Below are 24,617 nucleotides of genomic sequence, written 5' to 3' on the forward strand. Positions count from 1 at the left end.
GCTAGACCGAGGGTCGCTAATGAACCTCTCTACCTCTTGCGCGGCCCTGATAGGTGCAGCGAAGATGCCAATCGCCAGACGCCAGAGGGTTGGTGCCACCATGCCCCCGCCACAAAGGATGGCCTTAGAGCGGATAGAGAAGAAAAAAAAAGGTGCCACTGCAGAAAAAATATAAAAAAAGTCTAAAATGTAAACAACTCTAAATAGGTTAGAACCAAAAAAAAAAAAAAAAAAAAAAGACGCTAGTGGCGGACACAAATGTGGCAGTTCCCAGTTCCAGCCCAAATGAACTACATCAGACCAGGCAGCAGCAGGCAGCACCAAGCATTCTTCCATGGGCTTTTGTCGATCCTGGCTGAACTGGCACACTGGCACACTTGATATCCTTCATCCACAGCGGACGAATCACAGTGCCTGACAGCTAGAAGCATCTCGAGGGTCAGTCCTTCCAAAAAGCAAGGGAATCAATCCTCCTTTGGAAGCGAGCACAAACCTTTACTAGGCGAGAAGCCCTCATCAGCCAACTAGCGGTTCGGGAGAAGCAAAAAAGGTGACATACACTGGCGTGCTCTGCTTTCTTTAGCTTGATACAGGCGGGGAGTCGGTGCTTGCAAAGAGCCCCTTAGAAAGATTCAGCGGCAGTTGCAATTCTGGCATTGGCATATAGACTCGATTGGACGAAGGATCTGGATCAACTCATTTCAATTCAACGGTCTATCATCCATCTCAACCTTCGTCCGACATCTTTGTGGGGTCAAAAATTCCTACTGCGCCTGTATCTATCATGTTCCTTTCCCCTCTTGAGATCGGCACCTCGAGCTCCCGGCCGACTCGCCGAACTGTGGGCATCGCTACGGATGCCAACCGATCGCCTGTCGACACAGAATCATTGGAAACGCAAGGGGGATCCACAGATACAGGCAATGAAATGTTCTCACCACCCACATGGGGTGGGAGCAGTGCTACGGTCACCACGACATTGACGACCGGAGCGACCGTCGGGATCATTGTGAGTATGGTATGCGACGTCGTGGCTAGCGGCGTCGGCCGCTCGCCGTCGGCGCGTGTATGAGGAAGGAGCTGCGCTGACTGCTGTATCTTCTTCACCTGTGCGCTCTCGCTGTCCATACGTGTCAAACCTGCTCTCTATCACCTGACATCCATTCTTGAAATGTTCATCGACCGTCGCTCCCCTCGCTGTCGCTTGCCAGATCGGAACCCTCGTTGCGTTTGCCGTTCTCGGAGCCGTGATCTGGGCTTTGATCCGATGGAGACGAAAGCGAAGGAGGTTCTTTGAGAGACGTCGAGGGACCTTGGCAGATGTGTATCCAAGTTTCGGACAAGAAGGGGCATATGGTAAAGGTGGACCTATGCAAGGGGGCAAAGAAGGAGTAGAATTTGCAATGGGAGGAATGGGCGATTGTGAGTCTATGAAGACCCATTCAGCCTTCTCACAGACTGATCCCTCATATTCCCAGGGCGGCGAAGAGAGAGCGATGGATCTGAGACTACCAAAGTGGATGATGATGCAGATTCGATCTACACCCACGGGGTGGGTTTCCGAACGATGCGTCATCTGGAATACCAGGCTGACTCTTTTCCTCAGGTAGCTGTCCTCGAACCTTCACCGCTACCAATGCCCGGTACACCGGAGACTACACCTTCCACGCCAAAGACACTACCACGGCATGCCGTCCAAAGAGGGATATTTGATACGCCTGACCAGGCGGATCACTCGCATCCCGACGTAGCTGTGCCGTCCGCGGAAAATTCTCATACTACGCCTCCCGTCCAGACTTCATCCCAATTCCTTCGATTCAACCCTTCGCCCACTTCCACAGCCGTCTTGTCCCGCTTGGCGAAGATACACGATCATCCCGTCTCACCGTCGTCTACAGGACACAGTTGGGATCCCAGTCCTATTGACGGACCTGTCGAGGGGCACACAGCTGGAAGATGGCCACTAGGCAACAAGGCTGTGAATGGAGAAGCTGCAGCGGCAACGGCCCCCAAAACCGGTTGACATGGAAAAGCACTAAGAACCAGCCTGGGAACCGACTCATGAAACCGACCTTTTTTGGAGAGCTGTGCACGGGACTACGGCGTCGGAATTCTTTGATCGGTCGTGACACGCCGGACAAAGGAATCAGCCGACGAAATAGCAGATGTATAATAAGTACGAGCGACTGAAGAGTCGTCCGGGACGAGAGGCCAGATGCTCAAAGATCTTCTCTCTCCACCCCAGACTCTTCGTCTCTCAAAAACCGGCAACACGATGCATGTGCTGGGCTGACGTGTATGATAATGGCATACCTTATGGTCGATCCAAGGAATGGACGCGAAGCCTAGTGAATCTAGAAGGGCCAAGCTCATGCTGAGCGCGAATCTGTGAGCAATGAACGTTCACTTGGTCTCCTCGCCTTCAGAAGACGGCTTGTGGAGTTAGTCAGCAACGACACGCTCGATCCCCTTCTCTTTCCGTATTCAGGTCGACTTACAAGCTGTTCGTGAGCGTCTTCGAAATGCTCATGGCCTGATTCAGAATCTGATCCGGGATTCTCACGTGCGTCGGCATATTCGACCTGACTCAAAGCTGATAGTCGTGTACCCCTTGGCGTTTTACGGACTACAGCTGAGGTCAGCAAAACAAAGACATCACAGCACAGCAATTAACGCACCATTTGAAGGACTTGGCTTTGCAACCTGGGTTCGTCCCTCACGAACGACTGAGAACCGATTGTCGACACCGCTGGCATAGGATCCATCCGTCTCGGAATCGTCGCCTTGAGAGACTGCTTGAGAGGCGCACCCATGGGCGGCGAGAGGGCTCAAGACATTTTCGTCTTGGCCCCGTCTGCTTCGAGACAGGAGAGCTTCTTCGTCACCTTGGTGAGATGCTTGGTTGCTGCTGGCACTCGAGGTGTATCCTTGTTCGGGTTCCGTGATCTGCACCGTCGATCGAGTTACCGGTACGTCCGAAGTTTCAGAAGCTTCACTGGCACGTTCTCCGACTGCAAGCGCGAGTGCTTAGCTATTGATGACAAAACCGAGGCCCTGACGTCTTACTCACCTTCAGAGGTCGCCGGAGACGCCCCAACGGAGCTTTCATTCGTGACCGGTCCAAGACCTGGAGAGGATCCGAGCGGATAATTGGCAACGAAACGCTGCGCCTCCTCGTCTGATGAGCCTTCTGACATCGCTCCCGTGTTCTTCCTGTGCGAAATGATGTGGTGAGTATTTGGCTGCCTGTAAGTGTTTCTGGGCTGAAGTGTGGCAATGCCCACAGAGCAACACAGATTTTGTCAGCCTGGGAATGCCAGTCGTTACGATAGACACCGTGCTGAATAGCTCCAAGAGGAGTGGAACGATGTGAAATACAGACTTCTTCTCTCGCTCACCTGAGTTGCTCTTAGCTGATATCGTTCAGTAATACGCGAGAATGAGTGTGTGGCAAGAAACACACCCAGGACAGGACATGAGACCGAGCATTTTATACCATTCATGGTCGAGCTAGGATCACGGACGATTTCTCAGCTTCAAGGGTGTGGGAAGCTGTGACAGTCTGTTCTTCAATCCGCCATGGCCGGAGTGTCTTATAAGGGATATCAGCTGAATGGACATGCCACCTTGAGCTCTTCAAAAGTTCAAAGGAAGGGTCTTTAGCTCTTGATCAGACATCCTCGTCTCAGGCGTGGGAGCCACAGACCCGAGCCACGATATTTAGAGTTTCAAATCATGGTCAACCTCCAATACATCGACCCAGTGTTTCCCACACCCAACGACTTGGTCGAGCAAGAGCCCGAATCAGGGGAAGTTTATCGTGAGAATCGGTCGATCGGGTCGCATGGTAAACCGATACTGGAGTATACTGTACAGTATGGTATTGTGGCCAACAACGGAGAGTGTGGCACTTGGCCTTTGACTCTCATCATTCTGAGGATACAATGAGGTTGGCTAAGCGAGCGGCGATCACTCCCTTCTTGGGAAGCAAACTCGAAAAACCAAGCGCAGTCTGTCACTCTCTGATGACTCGACCGTCAAGGTGTCAATCGACGGGTGAGGTAGTTCGCCAGCATGTCGGCGACCTCGCCTGCCACCTATGAGTCTACTTCACAGCTTGTGCTCCGGCCAATCTCCCAAACGCCTATCAACAGCATCAGCAGCCCTGCCATACCTCTGATTAGCCCCGATTCCAAGCCCCGGATCGGTGGTAGCAACCAAGCAGCAGTCGCTGCAGGCTCAGTGGTGAGTGATAGAGAGGACTTGCCTTCTCCAGCATCACATCATTCCGCCCGCCTCACTTTATCCTGCCGCACATCACATGCCTTTGAATCTGATTTCGACTCCACAGATAGGAGGTCTCCTCGTTCTCGGTATCACCGGTCTAGTCCTGCTCGAGGTGTTCATGCGCAAGCGAGCGCTCTGGAGACGATCACCTTGGTTGTGAGTGCGACTGACCCTCTCCAAAGTCAGCTCTTTTGACGAACTTGAGAAGTGGTAGTGATACCATTACCACCGCAGTCAGTGGGCCATACGGTGAATCGAGCGAGGGAACTACGGCCGTTGCTTCTCAAGCTGGCACTGAGATGAAGCGATTATCACTTGCGAGTGGGTCAAGTGGCGGTGGCGGTGAAAGCTATGCGAGGCCAGGCTCCCTCAATCAGAGGGGATCGATTTTGTCCATATAGGTCCATAAAGCTCTGTATCACTAGACCTCCCCTATGTACTGGACTGTATGTGCACGTAAGCTTCGAGATGACCCATGCATGTCCCATTCATAGCTGCCCCCCACCATCTCTCGTGTGTGTCTCGGGTCCCGCGCCAATCCAAGGGCGCGTCTCTCAGAATCTCGAAAATAGCCTACCAAGAAAATGTTCAAATTCGGTGGACTCACCTGTCCAGATCGTTCGTACTAAACTCTCTCTGGATACTTTCACGACCACATAAGACAGTCTCAACATCAAGGGAGCAGCGACTGTCCCTCACACTCACTCTCTAGGCAGCTCAATTACGGCACTGGGGGATCGCCCAGCCTAGATGACACCTTTCAATCCCGTCCAAATATAGCCCCCGACAATCTTGACCGTCCTGGACCACTGATAAACTATCTACCATGTTCAAGAAGGCTCCAGTTCTGCCGCCCGATAGGGACTTTACACAGAACCTGCGAGAGATCTCTTTCTATCGTTATGGACACTTACGGACCCTTGGTCTCACTGGCGAAGTCACGGCTATCGCTATCGACCCTGTCCTCAGCTTGTTCGGCGTGGGAACCTCTTCTGGTATCGTCCACGTTTATGGGAACTCTGCCTTTCAGTTCAGTCTTCCTGTGGAATCTGGAAGGGCTTGTGCTCCTGTCAAATTCTTACTCTTCCATCCAGGTCATCATAGGTTGATCGTCATTGACGAAGCGAATACGCTGCATACGTTTTCCCTCTCACACATCAGCGATCACACCAATCCATTGACGAACCCTCCATTGCCGGTCAAAGAGGGTTCTTACACGCTCTGGGGCACCATCACAGCTGTCGAACAGCCTTCGCCGAGCTATACTCATCTCTTCGTCACGATGAAGGACGGGACGACCTTGTCGTGGGATTTGAGTAGGAGAATATTGGGTAATTGGAAGATTGAGAATTGCTGGATGCAACATGAGCAGAGGATGATAAGGAGTGGTATTCCAAGCAGGCGAGGAATAAATGCCCCCCAGTGAGTTGTGCAACATCACCCCACAAGCATGAAGACTGATCGTTGTTACCCTGGCACCCCAGTCCTATGGGTACCTGTATGGCTATGAACCCCAGGGATCTCAATATCTTGCTCATAGGCTATGAAGGAGGCGTAGTGGCGTGGAACATCCAAAAGGCGGTCGTAGAGAAGACATTCGAAATGATTCTGCCCCCAGGAGCCCCAGGAGGCGGGACGTATAATGATGCGGATGTGAGCGTTTCATCTTCTTTCAGAACCGAGCTCTAACGAACAACTCTCCAGCAACTCTGGACCGAACGCGCACCAAGCGTCACCTGTATCGCATGGCGACCCGACGGACTGCTATTCGCTGTCGGTCACTCGGATGGCTGTATGGCCTTTTGGGCCTACGCGGAACCTGACAAACCGCTCATGGTCCGGACCATCACCCATGAAGACGTCAACGTGACCGATGCCGATGAGCTCTTCTCTGCTGGCGTTTTAGACAGCCAGATCAGGTCGAAAGAAGAACGACAAGAGAAGGGTTCAGCAGTTTCGGCGAATCGAGAACCAATCTTCAAGCTCGCATGGGCATCCTTCCCCGACCAACCTTCACTCAAGGCTCTGATCGCCGCTCAGGGTACCGAGGCCGCTGGCGAGCCGCTATCCAACGCTACGGTCGATTATGCTGAAAGAGGAGAGACCCTTTTGCTTATACTTGGAGGTCAAAGTCCTGGAGAACCACCTGGAATCAATATCATCCAATTCCCAGCGTATATTCCCCCTCCTCCCCCACCAAAGATCAAGGGCGTCATGCAGTCCGAAAGTCTTCCCTTACAAGACAGGTACGCCTTCCGGGATTCGCTAGCGGCAACCGGGACATCCAACTTCGTCACGCGTACACCTCCTGAGGATTTCGTCCTCTTGCCTAGATCGTCACCTTACTTTGCCCTTTCACACGACCCAATCGCACTCATAATTTCTCTGACACCCGATCCGAAGCTCTCCAGAACTACAGGTCCAACCGCTGAACGAGGTATCGAATGCTACAAATTCCCACCACCGAGATCTGGTATCGTGCCTCCGTCACCTGGTAGGAAGAATTATGTACAACCCGGTGAAGGAGAGCGATTGGTAGCGATGACACCTGCTCCCATGACTCGCGCTGGATCCGCCAGTCCGAGGTCAGCTTCCCCCAGTCTTGGCGGCTGGAAGCTTCCCTGGTCATCTTCCGCGCCGTCATCACCAAACCTATCTCCGACTACTCCCAATATGGCTCGAACTCCGTCTGGTCAATCTGCTCGCGCGGCGTCTCCTATGCTCAGAGTTCCGACGCCCGACTCGTTCATGTCTAGGGGTAGTTCAGCTCTAGGACCGCGAAAGGTCAAGGAGCGGAAACGTTATAGAAATCCATCCTCCCTTTGGTCAGGTAACATGACAGTCATGGGCTGCGAGCTCCATTCGTTGCCAACGCCCGTGTTCAAACGGTTTATCGCGTGGACGATTGAGCAAATGGGCGACGAGCTTGTTCCCAGGCTGCCTTTGCGCGGAGGCATGGCAGTTCCTGATCTGCAATCTCACGGAGCTCCCGAAGTCAAAGTGGCCAAGATGGAGAACTACCGTGTCCTCATGACTTGGCATCCGGATGCCACCGTCCGATTCTGGGACATTTCACCTCATCTGCTCCTGTTACCTACACCATTACGTTTCGAATACCCTGGACCTTTACCTCATTTGACAATCTCCCTTGGGTCCATCCTACAGCACTCGGACGTCGCCCATTTACCGATTGCCAAATTATGGAAAACCGATCGAGCCAAAGTTAGAATTGCCTCGGTCCACTTGGCTCGTGAAGCTTTGGAATGCACCATCACCATGACGACCGGTGAAGTCATTGTCACGAAATTTCAGGACGGGGATGAGAATGCTGGAGACACAGAGGACCTGAATGACGACGAGGAGCGAGGATACTTCCCCAGGATGAATCTGCCAGACTCGGCAGAAGAAGAAGGCTACGTGGAAGAGATCACAGAGATAGGACATCTTGCAAAGACTTCAATGGATGGTTTCCGACCAGTCGCTATCATTACTCTCAAACGGGGCGAAGCCAGGAAATGTGCAGTGTCTGATATAGGTGAGTGTGATGGGGTCTGGTTTTGCTTCGTGCTTAGTCTCGCTCCAGGATTTATCGCAGTGTCATACGAGAACAACTCACTCGCCATCGTGGATATGCGCGGGCCGGATGTCATCCTGCGAGAAGGCTTTGACAGCGAAGGAGTAACGATGAAGAAGAAGAAAAAGAAGGGCAACGTGCAGAATGTACCTGGAGAATCGTCGCCTGTCGCGGCGTTGAAGTGGGTCGTGGCTGGTCTAGGCACAGGTGGGTTGGAAAGATACATTATTTGGGTCCAGCTCATCGAACCTCTGGACAGATTCAACACCAAGACCTAGGTTGGTGGTATCGTATGCCAAGGGGTCAGTTATCGCATCTTTCTTTCCCCTCGACAGTGCCCGCTGACCCTCGAATCCCCAGAATGACCAAGATTTACACATTGGTCAATGTCCTCGGTGAATGGATGGTCGAAGCCAAGCCACCAACTTTCACCAACGATTCGCTCGCCAACCCCATCGCGTCCTTTGTGGTCGATCCACTAACCGGAAATGAAATGTCAGCTACTGCCGAAGCGCTATCCAACGCCATGAAGGCCGCTCAGAGTCCCGGGCCAGAGGGTAAAGCCAAAGATGTGCCCCCGCATTGCCTTTGGATCGCGGTATCGCGAAAGAGTATTCGAGTGGCTGTCAACTTCAATGGTGACAAAGTTGGAAAGGTTGAATTGGATGACGAAGAGTTGTCAGAGGCGTTTTACATCACTCGGCATGGTGAGCGCCTCCGCGTCCCGTCGACCAGTTCACTTGGTCTAACATGACTTCTCAGGCAAAAAGATCCTCGTAGGACTTACTACAAAAGGTACGGCATTATTCTACAGCCTCCCATTCTTAGAGTTCGTCACTCGATTGGATCTGTACTATGGTCATAACCCGTAAGTGCCACATATTTAGCACCTTGGCCTCCAATAGCTGAGAATGTTCGTCCTAGCCGATCCATCGGTCGTATTGTTATGGACGATCGATCAGGAGACTTCATAGAGCACTCCTCGCCGCTCGATATCAATCTTCGAACCCTTTTCCACTTCCGCAAACCCTTCCCGCCGCGTATAGACCCATGCGCCGTCAAGCACGCTATCCCGGCTCAACCTCAACCCCTTTCGGCGAGTTACTTTGGCTGGATGTGGGGCGCCGGACCTCTGACTGGCGCTCAACTCGATAGTATAGGTGAGTACGGAAGAGATGACTGCTGCGGGTCTATCACATCAGCTGATCCCATTGATCCCGTGTACAGTCGCTGGACCAGCTAGACCACCACCACCGCCTCCACCTCCAGCTCCTCGGAGACCTCTGATATCATGGGGCGAACCGCCAGCTAAAGCCGTGCCGAAACCCGAGCCGACGCCATCATTACCATCTAATACTCTGCCGAAGCGAACGGCCGTGACGAAGACGAAGAATCCGATCTTAGATGCCCGGGAGCGAGAAGATGCGTGAGTTTCGCCTCCGTTCCATCCGCATGTACAGTTGCGCTGAGCTGCCTCAAGGTATTCTGAAATGCGCCGCGCAGCTGAAGAACGGGGCACCTTTTTAGATGGTCTGAATGATTCCATGAACAATGTTCAGGTATCTGCGGGCAATTATCTCACGTCTGCTCGGAATGCAGCGGTGAGTCGGGGCATCATTCCTTGTCCTAGATATTACGACTGACGAGCTTCGCAGATGAAAGAGGCGGCGAAGAGCACAGCTAAAGGTGTTTTCGGCAAGCTGCTCTAGATCTTCGGGCTTTGATTCGGGCATAGACTGCAGTGAGATTGATGGATGGGACTACGGGACCCCTGTGAGGATCAGTCCTCGTATCAAACGTTGTGCTTGTTGTACAGTAAGATACGAAAAGATATTTCGCACTATGTATAACTTTGGTGGTGGCTTCGTTTCACTCGATCTGCTCTGCTAATCACTGCTCTGCATGGCATCATCTCTTGACTATAAACACAATCAAGCTGGCACCCTTCTCGTCGACATGGCACCTCCGAGACCAGATTGGAATCCACGACCTCTGCCTCTGCCTCCACCTCTATAGCTTCCTCTAGTTCCACCTCTTCGCTCACCTTTACCTCGACCGCCAGCGCCATCTCCACCAGCTCCTGTCCGTTCCGCTCCACGCTCTTGACCCATAGTACCAAGTTTGATATCGAGAGTCTTTTCATTCTGCTCCACTATGCTGACAGTTTTCTCTGCGAGCTGTTGGGCTAATCTTTGAACTTCGGTCTGTTCGACCCGATGGAAAATGACGACTCCGCCGATCGAATCCAAGGACGCTTGCAGCTCGTCGGTGTAGATCATGCGAGAAATGATGGAAACGACACGTTGACGTGAGAGGGAAAAGGTAGTGGCGAGGGAGTCGAGGGAGAGTGAGGCGTAATGAGGAGAGTAGGTGAAGAGGTAAGTCCGCAGGCCCTCCTCTTGGATTTTTCTTACACAGCGTCAGCATGAAACAAGGGCTGGCTGGCTAGCCTCGCGGGCTGCAAGGGCTTGATGACTCACTGTCCAAGCATCTCCTTGACCTCTGCTGCATTGTCAAGCAACGTCCAGACCTTGATTGTCAAGATCAACTCCTTCGCACGCTCCCAATCTCCAGCTTGCAAAGCCTTGCTAGCTTTAACAATGTGATCCCTCGTGTTCTCAGGAGGTCCCATGAAAGCCTGCTTCTCAGCCATATCCAACAGTCTCTTGAATGACTTGCTCGACACCCTTCGCTTCTGTTCCTCAGTGTCCACGGAAGCCAAGAGAGGCACCTCGACCAACATGCAGCTCGTCAAGTAGGCAGCTTCCAGGAGCTCAATGTTGAGGTGCAAGTGGAAGGGCAAGAGACGTCGCTTCTCGACCAATTCTTGCTCCGGGGTGAGCTGAGATCCATAACGTTGAACGGCTTGAGCCAAGAGTTCCTTTTGACGCATGGTGGAAAACATTTCAGAGAGGATAGTCTGACACTCGGAGATGTATCCACGCCTGAACGCGGCCAATCCAAGCTGCATGACAGCTCGGTTGTAAAGGATCTGTGTAGGGACGTCGGCATGTGAGACTGTGTCTTGGAGATGTGACATGAGCAACAAATCTCGAGCCTGGTGGTATCGGCCGTGCGTGGCGTGGCTGAAAATGTGGGCGAGAATGGCACGAGCACGAAGAAGAGGCTCCTCAGACTGGTAAATGAAGACTGCGAGTGAGTGGACCAAAGCGCTAGCGTCTCTTTGAGAGTGCAGTGGTGTGATGGAAGATGTGAGGCCGTTGGTATCCTGGTTGACCGCCTTCTCAAAGTGGTCGACAATGGCATCGGGCTGAAGACGCAATTAGCATGATAGCGCTGATTTAGGCGCTCGCTGACCTTGGCGTAGATGTGTTCCAATCTCCTCATGATGGCACGAGCCACCGCGTCGGACCATCCTTCCCTCTCAAACAGTATCTGAGCTTTGACAATGGTGGTGTAGATTGGTACCTCTTCCCTCAATCTCTCAATGTAATCGGCTCCCTTCTCGTGAGCATCAGTGTGTTGAAGAGTTTTGGTGAACTGTGATTGTCAGTGCTCGGGCCGCTATCATCTGCGTGGTGCCTCACCTCATTGTCGAGATTCTCCAGCATGCCGATCAGATTGCCTCGCACGCCCAATCGCTGAGTCTTTCCATCCTTAATCTCAGGCTCTCTCTCCACGGTGTCATCGTACTCCTCTACGGTGTCTTGCACAACGTAGTCCTTCTCGTTGAGGAGGAGTGTGATCAAAGCTTGCAGTTCGGTACGGCAAGCAACCTGAGAATCGAAAGGCATGTGCGAAAGGTTCTGAGAGTAGTCGAGTCGAGCAGGTATCAAAGCGAGGTATACCCGAATGCGTTGGTAGGTAGTAGCTGATACTTCAAGGAGCTTGGAGAGGATCTTGATCGTCTCGGCACGGTCGGTGTTCTGCTTGGTATCAGCAAGCGATCTGACGGCTCCTGGATTTTTGAGCGCACCTTTTTGCCTCGCTGCTCAACGATTTCGCGTAAAGTACGCAAGACGCCATCGGCGGTGAGATTGAGCGCACGACCACCACGACCAATGGTCATGAAATCGCCATCGTCCGGTTGTCCCTCTTGCGGGGCACCCACTGGACGTTTAGGTGCTTTTGGAGCGGAAGGCGCGACGTTGGCGGCCTCGTACGCCGCGGTGTACTCAGCGGGGTCCTGACGACATGTCAGACGAGCTCGGCGCGCGCAAGGTGTCACAGCCAACTCACTGCGGCATACTGGCCCAGGGTAAGTTCAAACTCCTTTGCCTTCTTCTTCAGAGTTTGTTTCATCCCGCTCAAAGCCTTCGCCTTGACAGGTGCCATCTTTTTTGTCGCACCCTTCTCCGCGGAGATGGTCGATGTGACTGCCGTCTCAAGCTCCACCAGAGTCCGAAGGAACGCAGGAGGAATGTGACCGGCGGCGGGGATAGGAGATGCGACCATGGCAGTTTGGTGCCGAGCAATGAATCGATTCAACTTGTCGAGCTCTGCAAAGAGGTCAGCGGGGTTCAAAGAGCTTGCCAATCAAGCCACATACCGCTGCTTGCAAGGACCCAGTCATTCGCAGCTCCATCAGCCGACTTGGTGGCATTTTGTATGTTGTGGATGGCCTGCTCCATTTCCGCGAATCTTACACCCATGTCAGCTGAAACGCAAAGACAGACCGGCATCAGATCTCACCGCTTGTCTTTGGCACTCATGACGACTGTCCTGTCCTCTTCATCCTCCTCATCCTCATCACTTGACACCGCCCCCCTCAAGAACCTATTCGCTAGACGCTGTACCCATCATCAGCGGCAAAGCCTTGTTTCGTCGCCGGTATGGCCACTTACCTGTCTGCCATCCCCGCTCTCATCACTCATGTCCTCATCCTCATCGCTGTCCTCATCGCTATCATCCTCATCGCTGCTGTCCTCTGCGTCACTCCTCAAGAACATGCTCGCTTTATTGTTAGTCTTCTTGGAAGACGCCTTGAGCTTTTCATCCTGCTCCTCTCCTTCGGATCCAGACAGGATCTCTTCTTCATCCGAACTCGAGTCAGTGTCGGAGCCACTGCTCCCCAATTTTGCAAAGAACGACATGATCGAACTCGAGTGATATGTAGCTCCGAGCTGTGTGAATGAGTAGTTGGTGTCGACTGAACCACTCTCCTACACTATCACAGTGATGCTCGACGCGATCACAATGTCTGTTCCAAAGCCTTTATTAGAAATTTTGGTTAACTTCATTGTTCGCGGTGAGAGCTACAGGGGGGGCAGCCCTGGTCCAAAAAGTGCCACATCCTCGGATGAGTCTAAATATCGCCGAGAGAGAGAATCAGAGAACCTCGTGGCAACGGCGGCTTGGTGGCACATTTTGAACTCCTCAAGCACATCATGCATAGATACTGTCACCTCGAGCGGGATGCCGACTCTAAAGCTCCAAGGGGTGTGTGACACGATCTAGGGGGGAAGCGAGATCAGGCCTCACTGGTCATGACTGCCTTCGCTCTGAGATGGAGAGTACTTGTCAACGGCTGACTTTGCCCAAGTACTCGAGCAGAGGTTCCAGGTTGCTACAGTACCCCGCCTTCGGGTACAATGACCCTGCTTGCACATGAAATCTTTCGCAATAGATCGCCAGACTGAGACTGTCAGCGTCTGACTAGCCTCCATATCGGTTTTCCCCTCTTTTCGAGCCGACTCGTATTCAGAATAGTGGTCATCGAAACGTCTCATAATGTCCGCATCGGTGACGCTCTCCGAGCCGGGCGGGCAAATACAAGCCTTTGGGTCGTGTTCCGACCACGCTCGTGTGGTCATTTCGCTGGGATTTGACTTAAATGACTTGTCCGTGATGTTAAATTTGAAAAGTGTGGTCCGTAATGTGTCGTCAAGTTTGCGTTGATGTGGGTTGAAAACAAACAGATATGAGAAGACACCGCCGTCAGCGCCTTCCATGTGACCTCGACACATCGCCCGAAGCACAGAGCCTTGAGACAACCCTTGGTATGAAAGGAATGTTTGCTTGGGTAGAAGAGCAGAATCCTGAAGATTGATACACGGAGGCTCGCGCAGACCTTTCATTTGATGAAACGTCCAAGTAACCTTCTTATTGGAGAGTGAGATAGTAGAGCGAGAGCCCCGAGGCGAGCCGTAAGGACTCAACGTCACTTGCGTTCCAATGAGGCGGAGCCCGAGTGGTGGACGGAACCAGATGTTCTACATTCCCATTGGTTACCGGATAGCGTCAGGAAGGCAGGGAGCTTCAAGGGCTCGCCCCGAGTTTCAACCTATCCTATGGCCACCTTCTGCCCACATCGGCAGCTAGTGGCTCCGAAGCTGACTGATGCGCTCAGTCGGCCGCGATCACCTGCCGGAACGTATACACCTGCTGAGAGGAGAATCCTGACAAGATGTCAAGAGTCAAAGTAGGAGCAGCTGGCCTGAGCATGTGGCTCCTACGAGATTTTCACCTTCTCAGCTGCACCAATGTTCTATGATCTAAAGCAATGAGCTCTGCGCCACCGACCAGTCGCGTGCACGGGAGTCGAGAGCCTTGACCTGAAAGGTCATACATCCTTCCCAGCCCCAGAAGGATCCATGTCCAAGTTCACAAGGGCGCCGATATGAAGGTGTGGCATGTACATTCATGCTCATGATCTTCACTAGACATGTCATATACACACTCCCCGGCCGCTAATAGGCCTGACCATTTGAATCGTACAGCGGCTTCAAGACTTCGGCGTAGATCAAACCTATGATGATCATCAATAACCACAGCGCCAATGTGCATGATCTCGCTGCGCTCACGCTTCAGCATATGCCTATCGAGCTGGTCGGCCCGGTCGTCAAAGTTGAAAAAGTCATAGGCTAGGGGAGGAGCGCCAGGCTCGTCATTGGGGTCGTGGTATGGCTAAACGTGCAGCGCATCAGAGAATGCCAAATCAGATCCAGGCTGTGCGTACTTCCAAATAAGGATGGTTCAAGGCCTCTTCCACGGTCCAGCGTTTCGTGGGTGAGAACCTGTGTTGTGGTCAACGAGCGATTTGGCGAGAGCGGACCGCATCTTACGTCAAGGTCTTCTTCATGAGGTCCAAGGCGTATGGCTTTGCCTTGGGACATAGTAATGCCAAATTACGGCGTCGAGTGAATGGCAGACTCCGCTACGTGACAGTCAGTCAGCCAAAGTCATGGTGGAGAGATCTGCCGACTGACCAGATAATCTCTGTAGGCGAGTCAGCGCCGTCTTTGATAGTTGTCTGTCAGGCTTGCACTCACTTTGACTTGTCAGAGGTGATCTCGTTGAAGTCATCCATCTGAATGCAGCGTCAGCGAGAACTAGCTGGAACCGGACTGCTTACCGTTGGTGTGCCCACGACATCCAGTATCAGGGCGAGTTCTGCAGAGGCTGTCAGAAAGGGTTTGAGCTACGGGGAGGGCGACCTCACGGTCGTGATAATCTGGAAGAACGGTCAGCAGATTTCAACAAGTCAATCACATATGACTTGCCAGTACCAGGGAATAAGGGCTTGCCGTTGACTATGCGGTCATTAGCCATTTTGGGAAAGCGAACCCGTGACTGGACGACCCACTCATTTCAGCGAGAATGCAGCCAACAGACCACATGTCGATGGCCTTAGTGTATTCTTGAAAAGCTGGTGCGCTTAGTCTTCCTTCTCCAGACTGGCGTTTGGCTCACACAGCATGACCTCGGGAGCACGATACCATCTGGTGGCCACGTATTCAGTCATGAATCCATTTCCGCCGTTCCCATCTCTGACCGGCGCAGCGGCTGAACGAGCGAGACCAAAATCGCAGATCTGCGTTGGTCAGTAGCTGCAAGCATCTCGGATTAGAGGGGACTTGGCTCACTTTCAGGTCACAATTGGCATTCAGGAGCAAGTTTGAGGGCTTCAGGTCACGGTGCAAAACATCGGCAGTATGTAAGGCTTTCAGACCTCGGATGGTCTACAAAGGTCTCAGCTAGATAGGGGTCATTCGGCGGGTATGAGCTGACCTGATAGATGAAGTATTGGCAGTGGTCATCGGAAAGCTCCTGTGTCCGAATCACACGATGCCTGAAAGACTCAGAAACCCTTGGATCATAGTGTCTGGAGCACCACTCACAAGTCCGTCTCCATCAGCTCCTGGACTAGGTAGACTTCTGTGAATGACTCGTAGGACATGGGAGGGATTATATCGAGGATAGAAATGATGTTCTCGTGTCTGACGGTGGAATGTCAGAAGAAACCTCGATCACCATGTGTGATGTTGAAGGGGCAATTTAATCGGTATTTACCTGAAATGCCTCAGGAGCCTGATCTCCCGCAACGTTCTCTGACAGAACATGGCATGGTCGAACGGAGTGATCCGCTTGATGGCAACTTTGGTGTCGCTGGCTATGTGCACTGCACCACTGAGGACAACGTCAGCATGCGGAACTGCACTCCAGTCCGGGCAGCGTATCCCTCGAGACGCTTAGCGAGACGCAGAGAGTGGTCCACCAGTCATTCTGCTCCGCCTTCGAGACATAGCACACACTCGCATCTCATTGATCCGCGAGCGTCCCTGACTCACACAACGACTCCATAAGCTCCTTCTCCGACTATACTGTGCACATCATAGTTTTCTGAAACGTTGAATGGGATATTGTTCAGGTCGAAGGATGGTCCCTCATATTGATCCTCCTCTTCTCCCATGTTTGATGCTAAGATACGGTCGATTGGACGAAGCGATGATTAATATCACCAATGAAACTTGCTTATGGCGGTTGCAAAGTGATGAGAGAAGGGGGAATGCACGGGTGACTTTGGGAAATGGATGGTGAGCTGTTCTTTATTGTTTCGTTCCAATTCTCTAGGCCGTAACGTTACCAGGTCCTCGTGCTAGGATCTTAGACACCAGTGCCTCGCAAACCTATACAAGTTGGAACAACAATAAGAGTCGAGTGGATGCTGAGTTGTTGTATATAGATCGACCCGCTGCTCCTCTCCGCGTTTCCCTGACGTGTCGCGTGGCAGATATGCTTACGAAATCATACATGACGCCACTCGAGTTTCAGAATTCAGGGGAGAAAAGTGGCAGAAAGTGCAGATGTGGCTGTTTCTTATTGTCTTCGTTGCCAGTCAATGGGCTGTCGATGACTCTCTGCGCAGAGCTATTCATACTGATTAAATGACAAACGAACAAAGCTAATAATACTCGATTTACAATATCCTAACCTTGACAATTGGGTAGAGCTTGGGAGGCTCGCTTCCCCAGTTTACTTGTTGCATTGCCAGTGGGTGACAGTGACCGTCTCGGTAGCGCAAGCACTTGTGGTCTTAGATGGCTTGGGAGTTGTGGTTGAGTGTCCCCATGACTTTGTAGAGGTGGAGGTGTGTCCCCACTTCTTTGTCGAGGTCGACGAGGTGTGTGCCGGTTTGGTGCTCGTCGTGGGCTTCGAGTGGGGAGGGCAGCAGTTGGAAGGAACATTGTTTCCGAACAAGAGCGAGAGGACGTTGATGTCGGTGCAGTCACCGACGCTGATTCCATTGATGTAGCAAGTGTTGCCTCGTTCCTCAATTTCGTCTCGCTTGAGGAGGCCTCCCAAGAGACCACCTCCGCTACCTCCGAGTCCTAGTTCGTTGAGGATGCTGGCGATGTTGATGTTGGAGCAATCAAGGACTCCAAGTCCGTTGACGACACAAGTCTGACCATTGTCACAGCCGGAGCAAGGCTGGAAAGTATCTCCGACGACGAGAGAGGCGATGTTAACTGTGGAACAGTCGAGGACGCTGACTCCGTTGATGATACACGTGTTGGGTCCGCATTGAGAGTCTCCTCGTTCGACGAAGGGAGCAGCCATGGCAGCGGAGGCCATTGTAGCAAGGACGGCAAGGGAGAATTTCATTGTGATGATGATGGAGTTTTTGTGGTTGTCTTTTTGAAAGCGATAGCTTTGTGTGTGTGAAGATGTTTTGTTGGTAAGAGTTGTGAGAGGAAGATGTGTTGGATGGACTTTCAAAAATCGTCGAGAGAGCGAGGCTTTATATATCCTTCAAGTCGGTCTGTTGGGGGGTCGTTCGAGTCGGTCGACACCGAGTCAAACCATGCCCACAAATCCCCACTTTCTCATGAACAGAATGCCCAGGATGGCTAGTGGAGCTTTGTCGATCTCATTCAATCATAGACTATGAAGCGATCCATTTCCATATGGACACTTTCATATTCTCGAAACCTTGTCTAGTGTGAGAGCGAGCATACTGTGACATCTCCGAGCCGCTCGCTCCGAGGGCCCCAAGCAAGGCCTCCTCCCGTCCCCGAAAGGCGAGAGGAAAGATGACAATCTTACGGTAAGACAAAGAGGTGGTATGACTGTCGAGCGAAATGTGATCCGAACAACAGCTCCCAAGAGATTACCATACATAGCGTTGTATCTGCACTTCTACACTTTGCAACGGTAACTTTCGTGGAGTGTACGGGTCGACTAGAGCATATTGTCAGCCCCCCACGTCGCGAGGGGGAAAAGGGGCAGGGCAGACGCGCCGGACCCTCGAGTCCGGCCAGACGGCTCGATCGCTCAGAATGCCACCGTTGCTGCTGCTGAGCCCCCCGTCGTCGTCAATTTACCGTGAATGGCAAGAATAAAAAAGAAAGAAAGAGGCAATTGGAGAGAATTAAAAGAGAGTTGAGTGAGACATTTTCATATGATTATTTAAATTCATCTCGTTCACATTCCACGGCGGGGCGGCCGAGACCCGGGAAGTGAGACTGATCATATTATATTTCTGGGTGGAAAGTGTCGATCAGACCACACCTCGTCACACCTCGTGCCCTGATCCTTGGCAGTTTTACAGTTCCTCGGCTCCTCGCCATCCACACCTCCTCATGGTCTCAGTCAGAAATGACAAAAGTAGGGTAAAATTAATGCGGGAGCCGGGAGAGGGAGGACGGGTGACGGACCTTTTCAGTTCAAAAAAACCTTGAATTTCTCCCGGTGCATTCTTTCTGCAAAGTGAGAGGATTAGTGCTCCACGAAGGCCCGCAATGCGGAGGGGCACTCATGCTCTTCGTCATGTCAGAGGCCGACTTCGCCCCTCGTGAAGGACGGATGGCTGTCGCCGCTGAGGAAAAGACATTACACTGACTGCCACTTTAGGCAAACAGGTCACAAGGGGGTCGGACATCGCCCACCAGACAAAGTGCGTCTCGGAAGCGAGCAGAGAAGAGAACGTGGAGGAACTTTGTACATTCGTACGAGCCCACTCTGTCTGCTTTCGCTCTGCCTTTCCGCTCCATACGTTTGAACGGGTGTCGCGCCGTTTGCGTATGTGGCATGTTCCGCTCCCGTATCGAGGCGGATACGCTCTCTTGTACCGTGGGGCCTCGGTGTAATTTGTGACTCCCGCTCCCGTGTTCTGAGTCACTGCAATGAATCTTTGCCCGTCTGTGCCCTATGCCAAGTCGTGCCCGTTCCCAAAGTCTTCAGAACGCTATGCTATGCATTCTATCCAGAGTCCGTTACGATACAGCGAAACATGATCAGCATCTACAGTTCCCCCGCGACTAGCACATTGGGGCACATGCAGCGACCTGTCTATCCGAAAATGAAAGAAACCATTCGTTCATTCAATCCCAAGTGTGTCCTATCCATGCAGACCGAGCCCCAACACTCTCCCCGTATGACTCAGACCTTCCCTAGACAGTCACCGTAATTGTGGTGGATACAGTGACAGTGACCGCCGGCGGGACGACAGTGATGGTGGTCGGGGTGCACTTTGGCTTTGGCGTACAAGTGCCGGGGGCCTTGCTCGATGAGACGGCTCCAGCTTTGCTAGTGGATGGTTTGGGCTTTTTGCTGCTGGACGAAGGTTGAGGGGCAGGTTTACTCGACGAAGGCATGGCTGTGTTCGTGGAACAAGGAGTAGAGTGGGACGAAGATGAGTGAGCTTTGCTGGATGACACAGGTGCTTCTTTGCTCGTGGATGGTCTGAGCGATGAGGAGGACGAGTGAACTGGTGCCTTGCTGGAAGAAGAAGAAGATGGTACAGGCGATCTACTGCTGCTGGCAGGAGCGGCTTTGCTCGATGAAGCCGGCGCTTTGCTTGATGAGAGAGGAGCTTTACTGGAGCTTGACGGTGCAGCCTTGCTGGAAGAGGGTGCGGCTTTGCTGGAAGAGGGTGGTGCAGCCTTGCTGGATGACTGAGGCGCTTTGCTCGAAGAAGAAGGAGGTGGTGCTTTACTGGAAGAAGAGACGGGGGCTACCTTTGAGGTAGACGGTGCGACCTTTGATGAGGAAGGAGCGGCTGTCGAAGAAGAAGAAGGAGGCGCCTTCGAAGAGGATGGAGCAGCTTTTGAAGATGATGAAGGAGGAGGAGGAGGAGGAGGAGCCTTGGACGAGGAGGGGACAGCTTGCGAAGATGATGATGGAGGCAATTGACTGCTCGAACTCGAAGGACAAGTGTTGGATCCACTACTTCCACCGCCACCGCCACCACCACCAAGGATATCAAACAAGTTGATCGTCGTACAGTCGAGGATGGAAATGCCGTTGATAGCGCAGGATGTTGAATCGCGCTTCCTATCCCTCGAGTCGGCAGGCGACTCGTCACGCTTTAAGAGACCTAATGTGAGTTGGTTGAGAATGTTCCCAATGTCAATGTTGGCGCAATCCAAAATACCGATTCCATTGACTGTACAAGATTGGTTCGAGTTGGAGTCGCAAGCGTTGGGACAGGGTGTACACGTATCACCAGCAGCGAGCGAGCCGAGGGTAATGGTGGTACAGTCCAAGATACTGATCCCGTTGATGACACAGCCTTTGGAGCCACATTGACCTGTACTTCGTTCGAAGGCAGAGGTGGGCATCCCACTGGCCGTGAGGGCGAGCGAGCCGGCGAGAGCAAGGCTGAACAGCATACTGGGAGGATGGGAGGTTGAGCGATGGAGTCTTGGTACAATAAGTCAAGTAAGGACTGTGAGTATCGTTGAGGCCGACGACTGAGTGAATCTTTTTCTTCTTTTGCGAACCGGTTGAGGGAGATATGGACACGAGATGAACAGGTCAGAAAGACGTTCCAATCGTGAGCTTTATAACATTCTCAACGCGCACTGTCTACCCTAGAATCCAACACTCAACATGTTCACGTATAGACAGACGCGGAAGAGCCAGAATGAGATCCCTGACATGACATGAGATTCCATCGTTGCAGGTCTAGACTATGCGCATCTCACTGGCTCCCTCCGCCTTTGATGCAGGAAATCATGTCGAGGAGCCGGAGCGGATACTTCGTTTCACCTCGAGATTGGTTCATGACGGTCTCGCCTTGCTCGTTCACGAAACGATTGCGCTCCCCGGCGCCTTGCGCTTCGGTCCCCTACGAGGGGCGGGATGGCGTCTGTCGCGCCTTAATCAAAGGAGATCCCGGCAACTCTGTTTCAGAGTTCAGTTAAAATCAGGGTCCCATCGATATGTCTTCGAGGTGTCTCGGTCCTGAGCTCTCCACGCTGCCCTTCTGCCACGATGGTTCGTGTCGCGGAGTAATGAATGAACCTGAGCGGGTTCCCAGATATATGCATATATACTACTTGCCCTTTCGCGCATTTTCGCCTCCTCCCCTTTTTGCTTGCCGCTCCAATGAGAAAAACGCTCCACTCCCAACTTTTGTTCTAATAATAAATAATACTACAATGAATCGAAGACACCTGCGGATGTGACCGCGGAACCCACGTTCCACTCAAGCCCTGCTGCTGTCACACAGTGCCAGTGTTGCTCTTACTATTCGCTACGAATCACGAGGATGCCTCCTTATATTGTTGTTAAGTTTTTCCGTCACGACAGTCGTTATCTACGTGATTCACTAGTGTACAAGTTGATTGAACCCAGAACCCAAAAGACGTGTCCAGCACATGCTTTTTGGATCGACAGTCCGCTAGACAGTCCGGCGCGTCCCTTGCCGAGCATGATCCGGCGCGATTCACCCGTGAACGACTCGTTGCGATCAATGGTTATGGTATATTCTGTCTGCTCAGTCATTGGAACCTGATCCCGAAACACTCTTGTTCTCCATGCAGATTCCAAAGGGAAGTACTGTAGCGAAGGTGTCATTATTCATTTATTGCGACTCTTGGTGTGTCGCCCAACAAATCTCTGCAGTATGCCACGCGTTACCATACTCAATTTGGACGGAGCCATGATAGACTGTGCTCGGTGTGTTCCTGCTTGTCATCGTTTTCGTGCTCATTTGTCGGGCCTCGGCAGCTGGTACAGAAATACTCCAATAGATTGCGTCGGCTTCTGACGACGGAGTGTGGGGGGGTTCAAACAGCATCCATGATCCGCTTCCAGTCTGATCGAGGACGAGCTCTCACGGTTCCAATCCACATCCTTCATGCTCAACACTCAGAAAGCTAGGATGATAACGTTTCCCGGCTCACCACTCGACCGGGAAATACGGATATTCCCGGGCCGGTCATCTCCGGAGAAGTGAGCATCTCCAGCCGAGGTACAACCATTATCTTTTGGTATATACTTTTGTTCGCAAGATCGACCATGCCAAGGTCGAATGACGATCTGCCAGCCGGCGGAGACAAGGGCCAGAAATCTCGATTGAGAGCAGCTAGAGCGTGTGAACCATGTCGATTGAGGAGAGTCAAATGTGATGGAGAGCATCCTTGTTCAGCCTGTCAACAATCGGGACTACCATCACGGTGTCTATTTCGGACCAAAGCGAGGCCCAACAGGTCAGTGAAGATGGCAACAAATGTGTAGCAGTCAAACAGCTGATCACGTATGCGACTAGATCCAGGTCCAGCAAATTCAACGAGTTAGAAGACCGTCTTACGACCGAGTCTATCTCTCCTGTCGCTTCAACATCTCGTCACGCGCTGAATGATGACAGTTCGCCATTCCGGATGTCCCATGTCAGCCCATTGCGGCCAATCACATTCATCGAGGATGCAGTGAAGCAATGGGCAGCTTTTAATGGTTCGTCTGGCTGGTCTCGGTGTTTCTACTCGTCTTTCGTCACCGACAGCCCCTAACGCATAACCCGCAGGTCTAGACCCCACTGGGATCGTGTTCCATGACAGCAGTCGTGTCATCAAACAAGCTTCTTTCTACCGCAACTCCGCTGTCGAGACCAATCTCATATCTTTCTATCTCGGAACAGTGCCCACCCATACGGACATCTTTGATCGTGAAAAGGCGAGAAACCTCTTCCCCCGATTCGCAACCCTTCCAGAGAGCCTCATGGATGACGAAACGGCTTATGTCTTTGCTTGTCTATGCAAAGCGGCAGACATGCGTGTTCAGGAACGATGGAGCGGGACAGATATACCCGAGTCGGATAGGAAACAGTTTCAGGATCTCGCCATTGGGTATTATCATTTGGCTTGTGAGGCCGTAGGCCAAGCTAGCATCCCCAGTATCTTGACACTGTGTGAGTGGTTAAAGCGACACTGTCAGCCTAGATAAATCGCTGAATGCCACTCGTCAGCTGCGTTACAATACTTGACGACGTTTGCTGCTGCTCGCGGCAGCAGAACACAGACTATGAATCTGTTACAAAAGATGGGATGGCAAGTGCACCAACTTGGGTTGTGCAAAAAGGCTACGGCGAATCTATACGATCTTTCGGATGGAGCCGGACAACTCTTGGCATCTGTGCTTTACATGGATTCGTGAGCAGTTCCCATGCATAGGCTTGGAAATTCCCCTAAGTTTTACTGACTCCTCACATCAGTCAATGCGGTATCCTACTGGATCTCTCATCCCAGATCCTCACCTCGGAGCTCGACTGGGATCCCAGTATCGATACTCCACCTCCCATTTCGGCCACCTCTTTAAAAGTCATGCGGCTCGAAGCTGACTTCCTCGACCTGTCAACCAAGATTGATTTCCAAAACGATGTCCATCTCGTCCTTCGGACCGAAAGCAACTGGTCGAGTTTTCTGAAATCAGTTCATATACAGCATACGACGGAAAAGGAAGGCATGAGGCATTCTTTTCTCGGTTGGGCATTGATCCGAGTCAGCATGTGAGTTTTTTCCAGGCGCGCTACAGCACGCACAAACTGAATTCAACACCAGGCTCAGTATCATGCTCCGATCACCTTTACTCTACCATGAGACCCTCGGGTCTTCGTCCTTGTCCATCGTTGCCAGAAGCGCTTCGACGGTACTGAGAGTATATTGGGATCTGACGCTCATTGGGAAATTGGAGCCATGTTGGCCCCAACTTCGACGCATCACAACTTGCATTCAGTTGGTCATTCTGACCTGTGCAGAAGGACATCTCCATCCGACCGAAGCGAGAGATTTACTGTCGATCGGTATAGATCTAGTGAGAAAACATGAGCCCGTGTCCGATACGGCTGTTCAAATGGCCGCTTCATTTCAAAATGCAAAGAACAAGCTTCTTCATGGATTGTCGGTGTCTCAGCTTTCACCATCCGATCCGCTGGGTGACTTGTCATCAGTGGGGACGGGACATGAAGCTGGTTCAGGTAATCCAAACGCGGAGATGGATTGGCCCTCATTCTTCGCTGGATTAACAGACATGGACACCAATCCGTTCACGGAAGAATCGCCATTTGACCTGTTGGACAAGGGGATGGCGTAATGATGTTTTTGTTGTGTTGTGGGGGGAGAGGGGACATACCGAAGATGTCTTGTCTAGACCTTAGAAGCGCCAATGTGCACGCCATACGCTGTAGCAAACACAAATGGACGGCATGAAACATATATACATGCAACAGAGCTCATGAAGAGCACTTACAAAAGTGATCCCGTGTCACATCATGAGTCATAGCGTACATTAG

The 24,617-nt window shown here is 52.1% G+C and overlaps 10 protein-coding genes across 10 annotated transcripts; 4 read left to right on the forward strand and 6 right to left on the reverse strand.

Annotated features, from left to right (window-relative positions):
- The first annotated feature begins 1,412 nt into the window (after nt 1-1,412).
- BD324DRAFT_412871 (hypothetical protein) lies at nt 1,413-2,060 on the forward strand. The gene has a single exon (XM_022012714.1). It carries the CDS (start codon nt 1,568-1,570, stop codon nt 2,021-2,023), a length of 456 nt encoding a protein of 151 aa, XP_021871975.1. The 5' UTR covers nt 1,413-1,567; the 3' UTR covers nt 2,024-2,060.
- Nucleotides 2,061-2,196: 136 nt separating this feature from the next.
- Nucleotides 2,197-3,788, reverse strand: BD324DRAFT_412943 (hypothetical protein). Its single transcript, XM_022012715.1, has 4 exons — nt 3,399-3,788; nt 3,071-3,263; nt 2,682-3,011; nt 2,197-2,563 (listed from the first exon to the last, which is right to left on the reverse strand). The coding sequence occupies exons 1-4, from the start codon at nt 3,501-3,503 to the stop codon at nt 2,370-2,372; spliced, it is 822 nt and encodes a 273-aa protein (XP_021871976.1). The 5' UTR covers nt 3,504-3,788; the 3' UTR covers nt 2,197-2,369.
- Nucleotides 3,789-4,074: 286 nt separating this feature from the next.
- On the forward strand, nt 4,075-4,688 carry BD324DRAFT_650530 (hypothetical protein; the record flags this gene model as incomplete). Its single annotated transcript, XM_022018163.1, has 3 exons — nt 4,075-4,245; nt 4,352-4,443; nt 4,496-4,688. 3 exons carry the CDS (start codon nt 4,075-4,077, stop codon nt 4,686-4,688), a joined length of 456 nt encoding a protein of 151 aa, XP_021871977.1.
- Nucleotides 4,689-4,796: 108 nt separating this feature from the next.
- BD324DRAFT_624085 (lethal giant larvae like, C-terminal-domain-containing protein) lies at nt 4,797-9,723 on the forward strand. Its single transcript, XM_022015658.1, has 11 exons — nt 4,797-5,709; nt 5,772-5,940; nt 5,992-7,822; nt 7,871-8,068; nt 8,121-8,163; nt 8,222-8,568; nt 8,624-8,729; nt 8,786-9,021; nt 9,089-9,287; nt 9,342-9,462; nt 9,517-9,723. The coding sequence occupies exons 1-11, from the start codon at nt 5,114-5,116 to the stop codon at nt 9,568-9,570; spliced, it is 3,900 nt and encodes a 1,299-aa protein (XP_021871978.1). The 5' UTR covers nt 4,797-5,113; the 3' UTR covers nt 9,571-9,723.
- A 15-nt stretch (nt 9,724-9,738) lies between these two features.
- Nucleotides 9,739-13,058, reverse strand: BD324DRAFT_413107 (eukaryotic translation initiation factor 3 subunit 8 N-terminus-domain-containing protein). The gene is made up of 9 exons (XM_022012716.1): nt 12,667-13,058; nt 12,515-12,612; nt 12,372-12,463; nt 12,062-12,321; nt 11,799-12,008; nt 11,410-11,748; nt 11,180-11,362; nt 10,342-11,132; nt 9,739-10,270 (listed from the first exon to the last, which is right to left on the reverse strand). Exons 1-9 carry the CDS (start codon nt 12,913-12,915, stop codon nt 9,793-9,795), a joined length of 2,700 nt encoding a protein of 899 aa, XP_021871979.1. The 5' UTR covers nt 12,916-13,058; the 3' UTR covers nt 9,739-9,792.
- Nucleotides 13,059-13,209: 151 nt separating this feature from the next.
- Nucleotides 13,210-13,962, reverse strand: BD324DRAFT_624088 (hypothetical protein). The gene has a single exon (XM_022015659.1). It carries the CDS (start codon nt 13,897-13,899, stop codon nt 13,300-13,302), a length of 600 nt encoding a protein of 199 aa, XP_021871980.1. The 5' UTR covers nt 13,900-13,962; the 3' UTR covers nt 13,210-13,299.
- A 431-nt stretch (nt 13,963-14,393) lies between these two features.
- Nucleotides 14,394-16,780, reverse strand: BD324DRAFT_624093 (mitogen-activated protein kinase). The gene is made up of 16 exons (XM_022015660.1): nt 16,393-16,780; nt 16,115-16,231; nt 15,943-16,041; nt 15,833-15,893; nt 15,688-15,783; nt 15,515-15,635; nt 15,408-15,470; nt 15,325-15,354; nt 15,264-15,275; nt 15,177-15,214; nt 15,094-15,131; nt 15,031-15,040; nt 14,887-14,978; nt 14,781-14,838; nt 14,626-14,728; nt 14,394-14,570 (listed from the first exon to the last, which is right to left on the reverse strand). Exons 1-16 carry the CDS (start codon nt 16,512-16,514, stop codon nt 14,512-14,514), a joined length of 1,119 nt encoding a protein of 372 aa, XP_021871981.1. The 5' UTR covers nt 16,515-16,780; the 3' UTR covers nt 14,394-14,511.
- A 218-nt stretch (nt 16,781-16,998) lies between these two features.
- Nucleotides 16,999-17,968, reverse strand: BD324DRAFT_624098 (hypothetical protein). The gene has a single exon (XM_022015661.1). It carries the CDS (start codon nt 17,705-17,707, stop codon nt 17,078-17,080), a length of 630 nt encoding a protein of 209 aa, XP_021871982.1. The 5' UTR covers nt 17,708-17,968; the 3' UTR covers nt 16,999-17,077.
- Nucleotides 17,969-19,296: 1,328 nt separating this feature from the next.
- On the reverse strand, nt 19,297-20,715 carry BD324DRAFT_680862 (hypothetical protein; the record flags this gene model as incomplete). Its single annotated transcript, XM_022019099.1, has 1 exon — nt 19,297-20,715. The coding sequence occupies one exon, from the start codon at nt 20,713-20,715 to the stop codon at nt 19,495-19,497; it is 1,221 nt and encodes a 406-aa protein (XP_021871983.1). The 3' UTR covers nt 19,297-19,494.
- Nucleotides 20,716-22,313: 1,598 nt separating this feature from the next.
- BD324DRAFT_413359 (hypothetical protein) lies at nt 22,314-24,516 on the forward strand. The gene is made up of 6 exons (XM_022012717.1): nt 22,314-22,539; nt 22,599-22,802; nt 22,854-23,237; nt 23,295-23,478; nt 23,541-23,834; nt 23,887-24,516. Exons 2-6 carry the CDS (start codon nt 22,781-22,783, stop codon nt 24,416-24,418), a joined length of 1,416 nt encoding a protein of 471 aa, XP_021871984.1. The 5' UTR covers nt 22,314-22,539; nt 22,599-22,780; the 3' UTR covers nt 24,419-24,516.
- The last annotated feature ends 101 nt before the right edge of the window (nt 24,517-24,617 follow it).

This window comes from Kockovaella imperatae (assembly GCF_002102565.1).
Source record: "Kockovaella imperatae strain NRRL Y-17943 chromosome Unknown BD324scaffold_5, whole genome shotgun sequence".
Classification (NCBI taxonomy): domain Eukaryota; kingdom Fungi; phylum Basidiomycota; class Tremellomycetes; order Tremellales; family Cuniculitremaceae; genus Kockovaella; species Kockovaella imperatae.

Excerpts from the sequence above, each read along its gene's own strand:
- BD324DRAFT_412871 (XM_022012714.1), top strand. The coding sequence starts at position 1,568 with ATGCGTCATCTGGAATACCAGGCTGACTCTTTTCCTCAGGTAGCTGTC.
- BD324DRAFT_624093 (XM_022015660.1), bottom strand. The coding sequence starts at position 16,514 with ATGGGAGAAGAGGAGGATCAATATGAGGGACCATCCTTCGACCTGAAC. Across the intron at positions 14,729-14,780 it reads TGAACCATCCTTATTTGGAA|CCATACCACGACCCCAATGA; the intron begins GTACGCACAGCC and ends CTGCACGTTTAG. Across the intron at positions 14,571-14,625 it reads CGATAGGCATATGCTGAAGC|GTTTGATCTACGCCGAAGTC; the intron begins GTGAGCGCAGCG and ends TGATCATCATAG.
- BD324DRAFT_624088 (XM_022015659.1), bottom strand. The coding sequence starts at position 13,899 with ATGAAAGGTCTGCGCGAGCCTCCGTGTATCAATCTTCAGGATTCTGCT.
- BD324DRAFT_413359 (XM_022012717.1), top strand. The coding sequence starts at position 22,781 with ATGGTTCGTCTGGCTGGTCTCG. Across the intron at positions 22,803-22,853 it reads GGTTCGTCTGGCTGGTCTCG|GTCTAGACCCCACTGGGATC; the intron begins GTGTTTCTACTC and ends CATAACCCGCAG. Across the intron at positions 23,479-23,540 it reads TCTGTGCTTTACATGGATTC|TCAATGCGGTATCCTACTGG; the intron begins GTGAGCAGTTCC and ends TCCTCACATCAG.
- BD324DRAFT_624098 (XM_022015661.1), bottom strand. The coding sequence starts at position 17,707 with ATGAAATTCTCCCTTGCCGTCCTTGCTACAATGGCCTCCGCTGCCATG.
- BD324DRAFT_413107 (XM_022012716.1), bottom strand. The coding sequence starts at position 12,915 with ATGTCGTTCTTTGCAAAATTGGGGAGCAGTGGCTCCGACACTGACTCG. Across the intron at positions 11,749-11,798 it reads TTGAGCAGCGAGGCAAAAAG|AACACCGACCGTGCCGAGAC; the intron begins GTGCGCTCAAAA and ends GATACCAAGCAG. Across the intron at positions 11,363-11,409 it reads TGGAGAATCTCGACAATGAG|TTCACCAAAACTCTTCAACA; the intron begins GTGAGGCACCAC and ends TGACAATCACAG.
- BD324DRAFT_624085 (XM_022015658.1), top strand. The coding sequence starts at position 5,114 with ATGTTCAAGAAGGCTCCAGTTCTGCCGCCCGATAGGGACTTTACACAG. Across the intron at positions 8,730-8,785 it reads CTGTACTATGGTCATAACCC|CCGATCCATCGGTCGTATTG; the intron begins GTAAGTGCCACA and ends TGTTCGTCCTAG. Across the intron at positions 9,463-9,516 it reads CGTCTGCTCGGAATGCAGCG|ATGAAAGAGGCGGCGAAGAG; the intron begins GTGAGTCGGGGC and ends CGAGCTTCGCAG.
- BD324DRAFT_412943 (XM_022012715.1), bottom strand. The coding sequence starts at position 3,503 with ATGAATGGTATAAAATGCTCGGTCTCATGTCCTGTCCTGGGTGTGTTT. Across the intron at positions 3,264-3,398 it reads ATCAGCTAAGAGCAACTCAG|CCCAGAAACACTTACAGGCA; the intron begins GTGAGCGAGAGA and ends GCCACACTTCAG. Across the intron at positions 3,012-3,070 it reads GTCTCCGGCGACCTCTGAAG|TCGGAGAACGTGCCAGTGAA; the intron begins GTGAGTAAGACG and ends TCGCGCTTGCAG.